General features: G+C 44.5%; 1 protein-coding gene across 5 annotated transcripts in view; it reads left to right on the plus strand.

Moving 5' to 3' along the window:
• eva1c (eva-1 homolog C (C. elegans)) overlaps positions 1-7,272 on the plus strand; it is a 165,824-nt gene extending 158,552 nt beyond the window's left edge. For 3 of the 5 annotated variants that reach the window (XM_086007054.1, XM_086007053.1, XM_086007055.1), the window contains one exon: positions 5,293-7,271. In XM_086007054.1, the coding sequence (XP_085863180.1) occupies positions 5,293-5,693 (401 nt within the window). In that variant the 3' untranslated portion in view covers positions 5,694-7,271. Of the gene's footprint in view, positions 1-5,292 lie in introns of all 5 variants that reach the window. The other 2 variants (XM_086007057.1, XM_086007056.1) reach the window with 1 other exon arrangement.
• Positions 7,273-19,171: the final 11,899 nt, after the last annotated feature.

The following is a 19,171-nucleotide window of genomic DNA, read 5'->3' on the forward strand; positions in this document are numbered from 1 at the left end:
GCACATCCTTACTCACACCAACATACCTTGCACCTCCACCCATCCCTCCCTCTCTATCTACATTATCACATCCCCATCTTACTAGCCACCCCTCACACTCACCCTCATCCTAATGCAGTCATACCAACTAACAAACACACAAGGAGTCACTTGGAATTGCCACCCCACTCCATCATAGTCACTGTCTACAGATGTAACCCATCCATTCCATGCACTCATTCCATCCCTCTCACTCAACCTTCTCTTCTTTCCCTCCTGACAGGAAAAGAGAGCCCACAATAAAAGGGAGAGGGAGAGAACCGGCGGTGGAACCCCATCAATGGCCACCCTGACCACAGCAGAGGAGGCTGCCTTAGAGCTGGTGGGTGTCGCTGAGCACCTGGAGGTGGGAGACGGCGAGAGGGGGACATCTCAGCAACCTGGTGACAGAATTACATATACAGTTACATGGCACACATCAGTCACTCATATGGGGGCTGATGTCAGCAGCCATTGAATGGTCATTATGTGCATAATAGTTTCTGTACCCAATCTACATATGACATATCTAACTCATCCCTTTACTCTCCCACAGGTCCATCAAGAGCCCTCACCACTGTCCAGGCGCAAGAGGAAGACCACTCCTCAGAGGAGCCTCCAGCCTCTGAAGGCGCACCATCACCAGACCGAAGTGCAGCCAGCACCAGCGAAGATGCTCACACCTTGGTGGGTCCCTCGCGAGATAGAGCAGTCTTCACACCTGGTGTGTCACAAATCACAACCGAGCAACAGCAGATGGTAGAGACAAGGACAGCAGTGGAGACTTCTTGTCGGAGGGCGCAGGACTCTCCCAGCTCTGCTCAGCTGCATGCAGACGCTGAGCCTCGGGGGCCATTCTGGAGCTGCAGGAACAAGTGCAGGAGGCTCTGACAGGTTTTGCAAGCATGATGACTGCCAGTGTTCAGAGAATGGAGGAGTCCATCTCTAACATGAGCACCACCGTGTCACAGGTGATGGCGACTATAAGCTCTTCCATGGAAAGGATGGCCACCTGCATGGAGCAGCTAATGCACCACTTAGAGGAGCACATGCTATCTATGCAGAATAGATGGCTATATGGAGGATAGATGGCTATCCATGGACAATAGATGGGTATCTATGGAGAATTGATGGCAGAGGCTCATAGACGTCCTCTCTAGGAGGGATGTCAGTGTAGAAGTGGGTCCTCATGGCCTCACTGATGTGCAGCAAGATGCTCTCCAGCTCCTTGCTAGCAGGGAAGTGCAGGTGGTCCATGAGAGGGATGATGGTCAAAGGGGACATGGAAGTGGGGGCTTCCCTCAAAGCACTCACACTTCTCCCCCATTGCCACCCCCTCAGGCAGAGCCCCAGATGCCTCCCCAGACAGCGATGCTTAATGGTGTGGCTGTGGGGTGTTGCCAACGTAAAGTTAAGTAAATCTGGCCATGATGAGGCCATCTCTGGCCTCCCGGGCAGCAATGTGCTCGGGTGCTGGTGGGATCTGCACCGCAGGTTCCTCCTGCTCCTCCTCCTCCTCATCTTCCAGCTGATGCTCCTCCTCCTCTGAAGAGGCTGTGCGCTCAGAGCCTTGCTCCTCATGCAGCGCTAATCCTCGCTGCTGCAATATGTTGTGCAGGCCGCAGCAGAACACGACGGTTCTGGAGACCTTGGCTGGTGCGTATTGAAGGGCTCCTCCAGAGCTGTCAAGGCATCTGAAGTGCATTTTCAGCATGCCTATTGTCTGCTTCATGTCACATCTGGTGGCAATGTGGCTTTCATTATATCTCTCCTCGGCCTCAGTACTTCTCAAGGGTGTCATGAGCCACGTCTTCAGTGGATAGCCCTTGTCTCCAAGCAGCCAGCCAGATGTGGAGCATCAGGGCATTGAGGAGAAAGTTTGTGGTGTTGTTGGTGCTGCTGGTGTTGGGGCTCATCGTGATCCGATTCTGAGGACCAAGGTGAGAGAATATAAATGGCATCCATGCTAATGGAAGAGATGGCAGGTGAAGTAGAGTTGACAAGCAAGTTGTCAGTGGTGAGAGAGGTTCTTCCAATGAAGTGAGACTGGGTGGAGACTTTGCTGGAAAGACTTGCAGCCTGCAGAAAGCTCAATTTGTGTTGGGAATGCAGTCAGCAACAGCTTCTGCCTGAGGAAAGTGATCAGGGGTCAGGTGGGAGCTTTTAAACTACATTTGATGCTGTCAACTAATCAGCTGGAGCAATGGCCATTCAACTCCCGCCTCAGATTGACAGACATGGTTCCCAAGCTGTGTAAATCCCGTGGCCTTGCAGGGAAATTTAAATTTAGGGGGAAAAAGGTTCTTAAGTGCTTGTAAACAAGCTGATAATGTTTTCAATTAGGTCGCCCGCCTCTGCCGGTCGGGTTGTTGCAAACATGCCTGAGGGAAAGGCGTGAAGGGGCGGGATGACAGCGGGTTCCCGACCCGCTCCCACTTTTTAAAATTTCCCACCCAACCCACCTCCACTCCCGCCTGCTACCACTCCGGAAAACTCTGTTTTTCTCTCTCCACAGATGCTACCAGACCTGTTGAGTATTTCAAGTATTTTCTGTTTTTATTATGGAAAGAGTGCACCATTTTATATTCTAGAAAAAAATAAACTTTGTATAGCTTGGAAGAAAATCTGCAAGATAGTAGCTTGAATCCATAATTCTGGAATCCTTTTGAAAAATTCAAATATTTTAAACAATATTTTTAACTTCAGATTGATTACTGAAATATTGTAATTCAGTTTGTCAAAATACATTTATAGTAAACTACTAATCGTCTTCATTATTTAGAATTTCTTATTCATCATCAAGTATTTTAAACATAAAAGAATAATGTTACAGTGAGATAGATTATGTTGTCTGAGCAGGAAATTGTTAATATAGTGCTGTATATATAAGGAAGAGATATAACATTAATTATATAATAAAAACAGAATGTTGCTCGTGGAAGCACATCACTTTTTAAAGACAAGAGCTTTTTGTGCTGTACTCAGCCTGTAAATTGTCCACTGCAATCGATTGGTCTCTGGTTTGCATAGGCATGTATTATTCAAACGAACACATTCAATTGGCATATACATTGCAAGAAAAAAGGGCCAGAAATTGCTGAAAAAATAACGGACACCATTATTAATGTGCAAATCAGCCAACAAGTTCATGGGATTAAGAGATGCGCGATTAAGTGAGTTGCGAATCTCAAGAACTCTCTGTCAATTTACACCATCCGTCAATTGCTTTGCACCAACAGCATCGCGTCCTTACCCTCCCCATTATTTTTAAGAATTTGCTGATTTATCACATTAATTACCCATTAAACTCGCCACAGAATTTTAAGTCTAGTAATTAACAACGCAAGTACCCTTTTAACAATGTGATAATTGTTAATGACTGCCAATCAACCTCGCTGGCCCAGAAAGTGAACAATTTAAACTGTGGAGTCTCATTCCTTCAGGTGGTGAATTGTTGTTGGAGATTTTAAAAATGTTAAATTTTATATATTTTTTCTTACTTTTCCTTTCTGTCTTTTTTACTTTCTCTCTCTTTATCCAGTCTTTCCTCTCTTTATTTCTCTTTCTATATCTGATTTGACTCTAATTCTCCTACTCTAATTCACCCTCCTTCTCAGTTGTTCCCCTGTTTATTTCTCAGTCCTTAAATCTCATTGGTTAAGGAGACAGACTGTCGGTCCTGCCAGTCACTAAGATCCCAGATGCCCTGTTACCCTCACCACGCCATCATCAGCTCACATTTCCAGCAAGTTAGGGCGCAAAAACATTTTGAGCTGAACGATGCAGGAAAAAGTCTAACTAACAGCATACGCCATGAGGTGCCCTGCTGTAACAAGTTCTGTACCACTGTTTCTTAAGAAACAATAATATCTCATGTTGATCATTTCCTAAGAAACACCCCTATCCCATGATGATCTCCCAGAAGGCTGTTCACGATGTGTTAATTTGTTTCTGACTACAATGGCTTTTATTTTAGCTATAGAATCATATGTTCCTATATGATTCTGTAGCTGGCCTCAGTTTCCCTGGGCTAAGAGTTCCTGCCCCTGGTCATTATCATTATCCGCTACTGGAAAGTGCATGTGTTGACATTGTCTAAGGGCACTATCCAGTTTGGTTATGCATAGGAACAGGTGTAGGCCATTCAGCCCCTCGAACCTGTTCCTCGCCATTCAATAAAATCATGGCTGATCTGTATCTTATCTCCATTTAGAATCATAGAATCACATAGCACAGTAGGAGTCCATTTGGCCCATCGTGCCTGTGACAGCTCTTTGAAAGAGCTATTCAATTAGTCCCACTCCCCTGCTCTTTCCCCAATGGCCCTGCAAATTTTTCGTTTTCAAATATATATCCAGTTCCCTTTTGAAAGTTACTATTGAATCTGCTTCCACCACCATTTCAAGCAGTGCATTCCAGATCATAACAATGTACTGTGTAAAAAAAAAAATTCTCCTCATCTCCCCTCTGGTTCTTTTGCCAATTACATCTGTGCCCCTGGTTACTGATCTTCCTGCCAGTGGAAAGGGTACTTAGGCTATTAAGTACTAGTTCCTTCCTGCCAGTTTCTCCTTGTTTACTCTATCAAAACCTTTCATTTACCCACCTTGGTTCCATAGCCCTTAATACCCTTACCTAACAAAATCTATTAATCGCAGTTTTGACATTTTCAACTGACTTAGCCTCAACAGCTTTTTGGGGGACAGTGTTCCAAATTTCCACTACCTTTGTGTGAAGAACTGCTTCCTGACATCACCCCTGAATGGCTTAACTCTAATTTTAAGGTCATGCCCCTTTGTTTTGAACTTCCCCCACTAGAGGAAATCGTTCCTCTCTATCTATCCTAACAAATCCTTTCAGCATCTTAAACACCTCAATTAGATCACCCTTCAATCTTCTATGCTCAAGTGAATTCAAGCCTAGTCTAAGCAGCCTGTCCTCATAATTTAATCCTTTTATCCCTGGTATCATTCTGGTGAATCTGCGCTGCACCCCCTCCAAGGCCAATATGTCCTTCCTGAGGTGTGGTGCCCAGAACTAAACACAGTACGTCAGTATGATGCCTCCCATGGTGGGCTAGCATGTCAGCCAAAACTGTATAGGCTGCTGAATTAAATGCACAGCTTTTCATAAATTATATTTGGAACCCTTTCATCATATTGAACTACATTTTCCAGATCATTTAAGTGCAATTTTGTTTTATTTATCAATAAATTGAGTTATGTCAAGGATGCTTGTGTCATATGATAGCACAATGTTTTTGTGTTGTTGCAGGTAACCCAGAAATGGTTGGTTTGTTGTTTGTATCCAGCGTCTGCATCGGCTTGATCTTCACACTGTGTGCAATAGTGATTCGAGTGTCCTGCAGACCAGACCTACAAAAAATTTGCCACAAGAACCCTGTTGATAGGAAAGTGGACTTTTGCCAGGATGAGGGTAATAATGAGGGCAACAATAATGATGGTGAAGATGAAAGTAGTGATGATGATGAAGAAAGTTCCTCGGATTTTACTTTTGAAGGATTAACAAAACTTTATGGGACTGCAGGATCCAACAGTGCAGAAGCAGCAGAAATCGCTGAGAGGATAGAACGTCGAGACAGGATAATACAGGAAATCTGGATGAATGGAGGTTCAGAACTGCCTGTCATAAGGAATCTTAACCAGTATTACTGATAGCTGAGGATATCAAAGTCATCCGTGTAGATGCATTGGCAATTTGCTATGGTGAACATGTCACAACATAGCGTTTATTATAACTACAAAGTTCTTTTTATTTTTATTTCTATTGATCTCTATTTAGTTACAAGTTCCTTCTATGAAGGAAATTGATTTATGTAAAATGTGTTCAGTGAAGTCACAAACGAATATTACTTTTAACGGTGAAATCTTTTGGCCAGACCGCAGCTTCAGGGAAAGCACTGTGAACAAGTTATTGATTCATCTAGTTTACAGTAAATTTAAAATTTGCAAAAAGCACAGCAAATCAAAACATCTCAGTATTGGATCAGGTTAGTCATTCATCATAACCATTCTAAAACTGGGATGTATTCCACCTTTGACCAGATCAGATTCCTTCGGTTTATTGGTGTACATTTTACTCATAGTCTGAATAAAAACAAAAAGATAAAGGACCAGAGAATGGTTTCAGTGTACCATGACCTGACAATGAATACAATCTTTCTGCTAAATATATTGTTATGGTCATAGGAAATTATCATTGAACACTTTGAATATATCTAATTGCATAAAGGCAGCAATGTAAATATTGATTCTTCCGGTCTATTTCTTTTGTATAGAAATGCCACTTTTCTTTTCACTAGCTGAGACTTGATGATAATACCTTGTTTGAGGAGCTAAGACACCTGTTGATGTTTAAATATCACATTATCCCCATTGCATGTCACGTTGTGTTCTACAAAGTGCAGATACTGCTAAAGGTGGTTTTAAGGAATATACTAGCGGTCAAAGCCTACCGTTTGTTTAAAAAAAAAATGAACTTAACAAATTGGGAGTATTAGCTACCAAATGGCATATGGAAAAATCTGCCCAGCATTTTCTGCTGTATCATCCAGCACAAATGGAAAATTAAGATATAAAATCAGCAGTCAAATGTATTTATTACAATCTTGTACTTCAGTTGCTGGAAGGAAATCAGTCAAACTGTGTAAATTACCTTTTACCCCGGTTCTGCACAAGCAGGAAGCTGTGGAAGATGGCTTTAAGACATGAGATGCTGTAGTAACCAAAATTTTCTTCAGTAGCTGTTAAAGATCGTGCCAAGCAATATTTAAGAAATGTCTACCATTGAAAAGCAACACAACAGCTATTGAAAGTGCAAAGGGATCTGCAACGTACAGCTAGGTAAAAAAATGGTTAATAATATTGATACAGGTAGACTATCCTTTATCCGAACTTCCGAAAACCTCTAAAAACCGAAAGTTTTTTCGTTCAGCGTAAGTCGTGCGCACGACATGACCAGAGTGGCGCACGACTTACGCTGAGCAGGGCAGAGGGTCACAGAGTTCCCTCCTGGGTAGGAGATTGCAGGCCGAGCCAGGCAGTGTGAAGGAGGTACCGGGAGAGTGAACCCAACAATACAGCGGTCGGTCCGATAGCTGCAGCGGCCCGTCCGATATTCTTTTCTCCCGACCCAACCCGAACCGCGGCCCGTCCGATATTCTTTTCTCCCGACCCGACCCGAACCGCGGCCCGTCCGATATTCTTTTCTCCCCCCCCCACCCCCGGACCCCCCCCCCCCGACCCCGACCGGACCCCCCCCCCCCGACCCTGGACCCCCCCCCCCCCGGACCCCCCCGACCCCAACCTGAACCGCGGCCGGTCCGATATTCTTTTCTCCCCCCACACCCAACCTGATTTGCGGGCCAGCTTAGTAGGAGTCAGCCGATTTCCGGCTTTCCAGAGAAGCAGGAAGGGGAATGAGACACGGAACAGTCGCAAGAGGTAGCCTGAACTTTTAAAAATTTATATTAAATACAAATTTCCCAGTCTTATAATAATACGTTCTGAAATCCGAAAAATTCCAAAAACCGAAACTCAGCTGGTCCCAAGGCTTTCGGATAAGGGATAGTGTACCTGTATGAGCAAATGAGGGATGGCCCTAATTCCTGAGAGCGTCTCTGACTGATCAGTGTTGCACTGTTTTATCAAGCCCTATTTGTTACTTGGCTATTATCATCAAATTATTGTGTAATATGCATTGCCGTAATATATATGCAGCTCCTTTAAAGCATTTGGGCCATAATTATTTTCTTTTCATAAGTGAAGCACAATCATGTTTGGTGAAGATTTTGCGAAGTGTTACTGTAATATTCTCATCAGTTTATGTGTAGTGCAAGGTAAATTAAGCCAGATATTTTCTTTGTATCAGCACAGATATATCCACTCCTTTGGAGTCAATACAAGAGGTTGCCATTATGATTCTAGAGGTGGTTAAGAGCTGTCAGCACACCAGGAAGAAGTTGCTATACATGAAGAAGGTATAGAAACACAAACAGAAGGGGTGTAGCCCATGTGGGTTACAGTTCCTTGAGTGTACCATTACCTCCCAAACCCACGACCTCTTCCACCTAGAAGGACAAGGGCAGCAGGCGCATGGGAACACCACCACCTCCAAGTTCCCCTCCAAGTTACACACCATCCTGACTTGGAAATATATCGCTGTTCCTTCATCGTCGCTGGGTAATAATCCTGGAACTCCCTCCCTAACAGCACTGTGGGAGTACCTTCACCACACGGACTACAGTGGTTCAAGAAAACGGCTCACCACCACGTTCTCGAGGGCAATTAGGGATGGGCAATAAATGCTGGGCTTGCCAGCGACGCCCACATCCCATGAACAAATTTTTTAAAAGGTGGTAGGGGGACATATCTTGTACCGAAGCATTCTCCACATAATCAGCAGCTTATCTAAGATTTATGGCTAAAGTACCATAATTCATTATGCCGTACACACACAATGCAGAAGGCTCTTTAGGGTTGTCAAAAATATATTTAAATGAGGTGCCATCCCCATAATATGACTAAAGTGCCTGAGTAGCAATCCAGTTGCACGACACTCAGTTGAAATGGACGCTGAATAGATGGACCTATATAAAAGAATAATAAACTCACTGGCTGGCTCTTCCCCCTTTATTTTTTCCACTTCTTCCTTCATTGGAAAAATTGTTGGTGCTCTAAGGGCAGCTGGCAGCCGTCTACTGGCCTTCTATTGGCTGCTGGTACCTGAAATTCTAGCCTCAGTCCTCCCAGCATGTCATGATTGAATTAGCCGCCCTTGTGTTATTAGGTGAGATCGGCGTATTTGCGGACAGGCGCATGCAGCATGTAGGGGAATTGCTGCGCTGGGACCACATTATTGGCCCATTGATTCCACGGTCACTTGGGTTAGCAGTTATTGCAACACAGAAACACTTTTGAGACAAGCAGGCATCAGCTCCTCTTGAATCATTATCATATTTAGTGAAAAACGGGTAACATTTCATAAATTTCAGATCTTAATATTTTCCAAGAAGCTGTTGAATATATGAAATGATAAATTGGCGAGGATATTATAATTGTTTAATTCTGAGTCTGCACATAACAGTTTCAGCAGAACGTGACAGTTAACAAGCCGATATTCTTTAATTTTTTAATAGGATTTTATTGAGGAGGTAATGACACTAATACAGCAAGACAATAAATAGCCAGGATTATAATTGAGACAGATACTAATTTTATTTGCAGCTGGGTGAGAACAAATATTTCGGAACAAGAAGTCCAAGGGGATAATTACATTATTCTTCCAAACTGTCAACATTCATTAAAAATACAAAACAGTGAATAAAGTAAGTAATGCCAGCTTTGACCTCCAGTTATACCACTCCAATTTTAAATAGGCTTAACTTCATTATATTAGAATTTTGGGGAATTTAGGATTCTGCAACAGTGCCACATTCAACCTCCAACACCTTAACTTTGGAAGAGTTTAGGACTTCAGGTAAACGTGGCACAGCACTAGAGTTAAATATATATATTCCACATATTTGCATTTTTTTTGTCTTTTGCAATGTGAGAATGAAATCTTTGTCCACTGTATGCATTGTTAAACCAAAGGGATATTCCATTCCCCTTGGATTGATACAGACACCGAGGCCGGGATTTTGCTCACCTCGGCGGGTCCAGAACTGGCGGTGTCGGTGGCGGGTCGCGGCCCCGCTGCTGGCTCCATCCCGCTGTCTAAAATGAATTTACGTTGATGGGCTTGTTAAGCCTGCCCAGCACGTTTCCCAGGCCAATTAGAGGAAGCGGGCCTGGTGACATCATTCATGATGCGTCATCAGACAGTTTCCTTGAAGGGACCATGGCCAACTTTTTTTTGACATTTGTGCTGTCAGTGTTCTACAGCATTGAAGTGCAGCAAACAATGACTGCACAGAGGTGCAGGGCTGCACCCAGGTTCTCACATGACTCCATCCATATGCTTATGGATGGAGTCAGAGCACACAGGGAGGTCCTCTTGAAGGGATAATTACTAGTCCTAGCCCTTTTCGGGCTACCCCAGATCAGGCATATTCCCCAGACATTCACCTTCAACTAAAGTTAGAGATAGCCGAATTCTATAAGACGCTTAATTGGGTCTAAAGGTCCAGGCTATCTCTCTCTAAAGGAAAGGAATGACGTAAAAATGTTACCGTCCTCCAGATAGCACTTTTAATAAGTTTAACTAGACTGTAGCCTTCCGGATATTATGAGGGTCCAGAAAACCGCCCCCCCCCAGAATTCTGCAACGCCTCACAAAAGAGTGTACAAAAATTGAGTTTGTGTGTTTGATACAGAAATACTACTTGGGACAATTCTAAAAATATAGATTTATTTAAGAGCCGACATACAGTTAACAGCTGTTGAGTCAATCGCAACGTTAACAGTTCAAACTACAAATAGCTTACATTTCTTATTCACAGAGATCCTTATTCTCAAATCTTAACTTCATTACATTTTTACATTTCTATTATTCTTAATCCAGAATATCCACCAAAATCAAATAAGAGTACCTTTTTGATCCCCGAGACTCAAAGAATAAAAATTTTACAGAGCATGCCTCTGAAGTTGAGAATCGCTTGCCCTTTCCAGCGACTTCTGACTTTCCATCTGAAAAGCTCTATTTTTATACCTTTGTTTAGTGGTTTATCCTTTGAAGTTTTCTGCTGATGTAAGCTAATTATCTCTAGTCATTGTGTTGCCTTTTTTCTATCTTACTGTCAATTCAGCTGCCAACTCTCAAAATCCTGACTGCTGTATAGGTATTTCAAAACTTATCATAAAAAACAATATGACAGTAGTAATTATTTGATGTCATTCTTATCGAATGTCTTCCATTCAATTCTAAAATCACTTCTGCTGTTTGAAAGCAGACATCGTGTCTACTATGTGTTCCAAGTTCAACACAAACACAATGTGATTGCTTGGTGTATCTATTGATGTAATATTTTCAAAGTGTTCTGTTTGTGTACCTTTAACAATATGTAAATCAAAACCACTTCAACCAGGGTGTTCCATGCATTTCTTAGCTAGTTCAGTTGGTTGCATATATAATCATGTTTCCTGTTTCTCATTTGATGTTACGTTTATGAAGGCACATGGTTTTTTTAATATTCTGTGGGCTAGAAATTCAGTTGGTTGCGCCAGCCGTTAGCGCCTTAGGAGGAGTAGATGTCGAGCGCTAGGCGGCTAGCGCCCGGGCGCTGCGCGATCTGCGCCTCGCCCCAACTTCAGTAGAGATTTAGCGCCGGCGCAAAGTCTTTGCGCGCGCGCAGATCATGACGTCATTTCCTCGTGCAACGCCCTTTGTGCGCCCCAATCTGGAACTTGAGTCGTGCCGCCCCATTGTGCGCCTGGCGCCCCTAGTGACTGTTGAGTGGAACGGTGCTCAGCTGATGCGGGGCGCGGGGGGCGCAAATTAAAGGGCACTCCTCCTGCAGTAGAAACGGCAGCCGTGTTGCAACACTCCTTCTGAGGAGGAGGAGGAGGAGTTTCAGAAACGGAAATGCACCCTCCCCCATTACGAGCTGACCGGCATCAATCAGCAGCCCGTCGCACCTGCCCTGCGCCCGACTTCCGGGGTTTCGCCGGCTTAGCGCCTAATGATAGTCGTGCATCGCCTGTTTTAGCGCAGCAGCAACCTCTTAGGGCGATGCCACTGAATATCGGAAGGGGGCTCGACTTTGCACCGGGCGCAAACTTTAGCGGCCGCCTGACTTTACCGCCCCAAAAGTGGCTATACTGAATTTCTAGGCCTGTGTCCCTGTTCGAAGTGTTAGTTTTTAACACTTTACTTGGGCATAGCTATTGTGTTGCTTCCAATGTTCAGACATAGAGTAACCTCCAGCCTGCTATTTCAATAGGGCCATTGTCTTAGTATTAACAATCAATTCCCATTTCAAAAGCTTGTGTGGTGTTTACAACTTTTGTGTTAACACTTCATCGTATCTCAAAAGCCTGTGTTCTGTTGCAGCCTGTGTCGTCGAGGCTTTCCAGACTTTTAAACCCAGTATGTCATGTATTAATAATATCAGAAATCTGTTCATAGGATGCTGTATCTCTTGGAATATGGCTATTTCCTTTACACTCTTCCTTTCTGATGGGTGGAAGACACCTCCCCAGGAGACCAAAAGAGCCTGGTTGCACCTTGCACAGGAGGGCACAAGGAGGGAATGTGGTCAGGAGGACCTGGGTGCAGTGCCACAAATGCTTCAATGATCTCATTAGATCTCGAAGCATTAGTACAAAGCCACACTCAACCTTATCCTGCTGTGCCTCTCATCACATCCCCATCGCTCTGCCTTCCCTACCCTACTCCTGCACATCCTTACACCAACTTACCTTGCACCTCCACCCATCCCTCTATCTACATTGTCACATCCCCACCTCACTAGCCACCCCTCATACTCACCCTCATCATACCAACTAACAACACACAAGGGTAGCCACTTGGGTATTTCATGCAATGTTTTTGAAAAGTTTCTATTAATGTTCTGTCAAACATTGAAATCTTTATTTTTAACACTTTCTGGTCTTGGACAGATTTGTGTGCACCTTTGGAAGTGGCTTAGTGATTTGCAATGAATGGTGAGAAATATCGGTAGCCTCCCACAATGGTGATGATGGCGCCCGAGACGGTCCGGTGCTAGCGCGCTCTCCCTGCTTCAGGCGGCCCGCTCTCGCCGCTTGCTCCCACAACCGGAGCGAGGTGTTCGGTGAGTCGGGCGGAGGCAGCACAGCGCATCAGGACGCAGCCACGTCGACCCGCTAGGGCACGTCGGCCGGCCGCTCCTCAGCGGGAAGGGATTCCGACCGGGAGGAGGGGAGCTGAGCATGGCAGCCAGAGGCTGGACCGGAAGCGGGAGAAGCAGGCCTGGGCCATCGGACCGTGGAGCCGGCGACCGGAGGATGTGTTCAGCGAGTCGGGCGGAGGAGCGCAGTGCATCGGGACACAGCAGCAGACTCGACAACTCGCAGTCCGACTGGGAGGAGGGGAGCTGGGAATGGTGGCCAGAGGGTGAGCGGGAGAAGCAGGCCACCACACGTGGAGCCGAGCCGGCAACAGTGAGGAGGACGGAGCGGCTGAGGGACATCGTGCTCCCACTGCCACTGGATGCCAAAGAATTGACTTTCTGAACACGGCGCTGTAAAAATAGCTGACGTGTCTCTGTGAGCGCCAACAGCTTTATTGTGGGAGTGATTGGGGAGTAAGCACTCCATTGTACTAGTTACCTATGGCAAATAAAGGATCTTGAATCTTGAAAAGTAATGGCTTGTGCATTGTAGGGATGCTTTATGGTGTTGGTGTGGGGTGGTGCCAACCTGGCGCATCATGTGGCAACCAGGGTATACAACGTAAAGTTAAGTAAATCTGGCCATGATGAGGCCATCCCTGGCCTCCTGGGCAGCAATGTGGTCGGGTGCTGATGCCCTGTGTCCTCTTGCTGCAGTTATACAGGGCCTTGGTGAGACCACATCTTGAGTATTGTGTGCAGTTTTGGTCGCCTTATCTGAGGAAGGATGTTCTTGCCATGGAAGGAGTGCAGCGAAGATTCACCAGGCTGATACCTGGGATGGCAGGAATGACGTATGAGGAGAGATTGGGTCAATTGGGCTTGTACTCACTGGAGTTTAGAAGAATGAGAGGGGATCTCATTGAAACTTATAAAATTCTGACAGGACTGGACAGACTAGATGCAGGAAGGATGTTCCCGATGGTCGGGGAGCCCAGAACCAGGGGTCACAGTCTGAGGATAAGGGGTAGGCCATTTAGGACAGAAATGAGGAGGAATTTCTTCACCCAGAGAGTGGTCAACCTGTGGAATTCTCTACCACAGAAGGCAGTAGAGGCCAATACATTAAATATATTCAAGAAGGAGTTGGATATATTTCTTAAGGCTAAAGGGATCAAGGGGTATGGGGAGAAAGCAGGGACCGGGTACTGAATTTGGATGATCAGCCATGATCGCATTGAATGGCGGAGCAGGCTCGAGGGGCAGAATGGCCTACTCCTGCTCCTATCTTCTATGTTTCTATGTCCTGTGCAGCATCAGTTGATCACAGAAATCACAGAAATCACAGAAACCTCACAGTACAGATAGAGGCCATTTCGGCCCATCGAGCCTGCACCGACACATGTCCCACCTGATCCCCGTAACCCCTACACCAACACATATCCCACCCTATCCCCGTAACCCCACGTATTTAATCCCCCTAACACTAAGGGTCAATTTTTTTTTTTATCATGGCCAATCAACCTAACCCCGCACATTTTTGGACTGTGGGAGGAAACCGGAGCACCCGGAGAAAACCCACGCAAACACGGGGAGAATGTGCAAACTCCACACAGACAGTCACCCAAGGCCGGATTCGAACCCGGGTCCCTGGCGCTGTGAGGCAACAGTGCTAACCACTATGCCACCGTGTTGCTGATTGTGGAGAAGGTTGGTGTTGTTGTTGGTGCTGCTGGTGTTGGGGCTCATCGTGGTCCAATTCTGAGGACCAAGATGAGACAGTATAAATGGCACCCATGTTGATGGAATAGAGGGCAGTTGAAGTACAGATGACAGAAGCGATCTGTCAATGGTGAGAGAGGTAATGAGGAGAGACTGGATGGAAACTTGTGGAAAGACTTGCAGCATTCTGAATCTGTTGTGGAAATGCAGTGAGGAACAGCTTGTGGCTGAGGAAAGTGATCTCTGTCAGGTGGGAGCTTTTACTGTACATTTGAAGCTGTCAAATAATCAGCTGGAACAATGGCCACTGAACTCCCGCCTCAGGTTGACAGACATGGTCACTGAACAGCGTGGTTCCCGTGGCCATGCAGTTAAAGTTAAAAAGTAAGGTAAAAAGCCTGTTAAGGGTCTGGTAAGTATATTATAATTAGTTTAATTGGGGTGCCGTCGCTGCCTGTCGGGTCTGCTGAGCACTGACAGACCCGACATTGGGAAAGACACATGGCGGTGGGTTGACAGCGGGTTCCCGACCTGCTGACACCTTGGAAAATTCCAGCCCAAGGCAGGGAATTTTCCCGGAGCTCCCTAAATAGGGTTTCTGCTGCATTTGCAGCAAAGTTACAGTGGCAAAGTGAGAGCATCTCTGGGGAATTTCCCATCCCAAATGTTAGGTCCATTGCATTCCTCAGTTTCTAGATATTTCTAGGTTTTCCTACTAGACCATGAGGTCCCACGTTTGGTCTCTAGTTGGTGCTGGGGTGAGTATTGTACAACAGGGAGTTGCAGTGAGGATGGAGAATTTGTGTTTTGATTGCTATCCAGCATTTTTTACTAGATGTACAAGCGTGTGGACTTCAGATGAGAACAAGATAATCTTGCCACAAGTGAACATCTGCTGATATTCACAGTCAAGGCTCACACATGAAGAGGAGGCATTTGGGCAATGTACTGTACAATGGCCAGTGCCCATAAAATCAGCAAAGAGTTGTTGACTTCAGAAGAGAAGGAAGAAAGAAAATTGATGAGAAAACAAAAGTTTGTGTTGGTTTGTCCAAAATTAAATTACATTTCCCTTCTCCAGGTCAGAGCTACCTAATTTTGGCATGTACCAAAATATTTCTGATACATACATAAAACTTAATGGCTCTGAGATTCCTGGGTTGTGAGAGGGAATATCTGACCGGGCTGATTTACACTGGAATTCTGCTGGACAAGCTCTCCGCAATAAATTCGGTTCAGTTTCAAGGCGCACTGAAGAAGCACCTGCGCTCGCAATGACAGTAAGTGATGGAGTTAGGATAGGTTGACATCACCCACCCTAAATTCCAGAACTCAGCCTTCCCATTCACCTTTGAGAATGTGTGCCACTATTTAAGAGGTGCAGTTTGCCAGGGCCCGTTCATCAAGGCAGATGTACCTGGTTAAAGGGACACTGCTCAACTGAGAGTGCTTGTGGAGACTTTTGGCCGTTTCTTCGTACTCACTATAAATATTGAAAATATTTTCACTGTCATACTCAGGAAGCCTTCTCCACATTCTACATTACCCTTGGAAAACATTCTACTTCAACACAGCTACTGAGCTAGAATCTGACGACTGCACAATGAGCTTCCCACTGGGAATCCCACTTTACATGATCTATATACTAGAAATGGAGTACATTTGGAGAGTCTATAAGGCTGATATTGAAACAGGAAGAATTCGCACTGGTGCAATAAAGCTAGACTTCTGGGATAAGGTTTGAAAGGCATGTTTCTGAATTGGGAGCACTTGATCCTGATGCACACCATCCAGAATGGGAAGTGCTTTCCATTCGCAACGAATGATTCACCTTGCAATCATCAAAAAAATAACAACATATTACTTTATTTTTAAGAAAACAAAATTACCAGAAAGTAGCTTCCCCATCTGACTGTAGTTGATAAAAAGGCTTAAACTTCACATATAGCAGTCCTTGCTGGGTGGGTGTGTGTGCTGTGAGGAGGATGCCGATAAACTCCAGTATGATTTGGACAGGTTGGGTGATTGGGCAGATGCATGGCAGATGCAGTATAATGTGGATAAATGTGAGGTTATCCACTTTTGTGGCAAAAGTAGGAAGGCAGATTATTATCTGAAAGGCAATAGATTGGGAAAAGGGGAAGTGCAACAAGACCTGGGTGTCCTTGTGCACCAGTCACTGAAGGTAAGCATGCAGGTGCAGCAGGCAGTTAAGAAGGCAAATGGTATGTTGGCCTTCGTAGTGAGAGGATTTGAGTACAGGAGCAAGGATGTCTTGTTGCAGTTGTACAGGACCTTGGTGAGACCACACCTTGAGTATTGTGTGCAGTTTTGGTTGCCTTATCTGAGGAAGGATGTTCTTGTCATGGAGGGAGTGCAGCGAAGATTCACCAGACTCATACCTGGGATGGCAGGAATGACGTATGAGGAGAGATTGGGTCGATTGGGCTTATATTTGCTGGAGTTTAGAAGAATGAGAGGGGAACTCATTGAAACTTATAAAATTCTAACAGGACTAGACAGACTAGATGCAGGAAGGATCTTCCCGATGGCGGGGGAGTCCAGAACCAGGGGTCACAGTCTAAGGATAAGGGGTAAGCCATTTAGGACAGAGATGAGGAGGAATTTCTTCACCCAGAGAGTGGTGAACCTGTGGAATTCTCTACCACAGAAGGCAGTTGAGGCCAATTCATTAAATATATTCAAGAAGGAGTTAGATATATTTCTTAAGGCTAAAGGGATCAAGCGATATGGGGAGAAAGCAGGGACCGGGTACTGAATTTGGATGATCAGCCATGATCTCATTAAATGGTGGAGCAGGCTCGAGGGGCCAAATGACCTACTCCTGCTCCTATCTTCTATGTTTCTATGTTGTACAAGATGTCCATGGAGGTATAGTAAACCTTCAGTCATAATGTTTGCTACATTACAACAATGACTACACTTCAAAAGTACTGCATTGGCTGTAAATCATTTTAGGACGTCCTGAGGTCATGAAAGGTGCAAATCTTACTTTCTTAATGTGCTATAAGGGAGCCACTCAAACATGGCATTATAGTGGAATGTATGATACCGTGAGAATCCTGTTGATTCTTAATTCCAGTGCTGTATGGAGTGCCTGTATTTGTATCTGCAATATGTCAAGTTTGAGTTTCATTATATTCTGGCTTAAAGAAATGGCATTGGCCGTATTTTGTTAATTAACATAAGAGCCTAGAAATTAAAGCCCTAAAATTTTAGCACATGTGTAATTTCTAGGCTATGGAAATTACCAATTCAATTTATGCCATCTCCTTTTCTGCCCAATTCTCTATTTACATTGTGTAGTAATCTCAATGTCACTCCAGAAGCCAATCCCATAGAAGACTTTTGAAACTGGGATGCTATTAACCTTTGTAACTGTCACATTACTGAAATAATTTCATGAAGAAACACCACTAGAGGCAATGGAAATAGAACAGATGTAATTGTATTTACAAATTGGTAAGAAAAATATGGAGGTTACATATTACTTGGAAAATAAGAATCTAAATAGGGTAGAAGAGCAAAGGGATCTCCGAGTACAGTATCGGCACTGGTTAACAAGGCCATAAAAAAAGCAAACCAAGCACTAGGGTTTATTTCTAGAGGGATAGAATTGAAAAGCTGGGAAGTTATGCTAAAACCTGTACCGAACCTTGGTTAGACCACACTTAGAGTACGGCATACAGTTCTGGTCACCATATTATAAAAAGGATATAGAGGCACTGGCGAGGGCGCAGAGAAGATTTACAAGGATGATACCAGAAATGCGAGGGTATACATATCAGGAAAGGATGAACAGGCTGGGTCTCTTTTCTCTTGAAAAGAGAAGGCTGAGGGGTGACCTAAGAGGTCTTTAATATCATGAAAAGTTTTGATAGAGTGGATACAGAGAGAGTATTTCCACTTACCCAAAGAGTGGAGAGAATGTGGAACTCGCTACCACAGGGACTGGTTGAAGTGAATAGTACAGATGCATTTAAGGGGCGATTAGATAAGCATCTGAGGGAGAAGGGAATAGAGGGTTATGCTAATAGAGTTAGATGAGGAAAGACGGGAGGAGGCTCGAGTGAAGCATAAACACCGACATAGACTGGTTGGGCCGACTGGCCTGTTTCTGTGCCGTATATCGTATGTAAGGTAATGTAAACAGGAACAGAAGTAAGCCAATCAGCCCTTCAAGCAGGTTTTGCTCTTCAGTTAGATCATGGCTGATCTGTAGCTCAACTCCATTTACCTGCCTTGGTTGCATATCTCTTAATCCCTTACCTAATGTAAATCTATCAAGCTCAGTTTTGAAATTTTCAATTGACCTAGCCTCAACAACTTTTTGGGGGGCAAGAGTTCCAGATTTCTGCCGCCCTTTGAAATATAACCCTTTTAGCCTCGGTATTATTCTGGTGAATCTGCGCCACACCCCTTCCAAGGCCAATATATCTTTCCTGAGATGCGGTGCCCAGAACTGAACGCAGTACTCCAGATGCGGTCTAACCACAGATTTGTACAAATGTAGCATAACTTCCATCCGTTTGTGTTTATATCCCCTCAAGATAAAAGCTAACATTATATTAGCCTTTTAAATTATTTTTTGCACCTGTTCACTAGCTTTTAGTGATTTTTGTACATCACCCATAAATC

The sequence above is a fragment of the Somniosus microcephalus genome, chromosome 14, assembly GCF_052327205.1.
Source record: "Somniosus microcephalus isolate GS21.2 chromosome 14, FLI_Smic_1.0, whole genome shotgun sequence".
Classification (NCBI taxonomy): domain Eukaryota; kingdom Metazoa; phylum Chordata; class Chondrichthyes; order Squaliformes; family Somniosidae; genus Somniosus; species Somniosus microcephalus.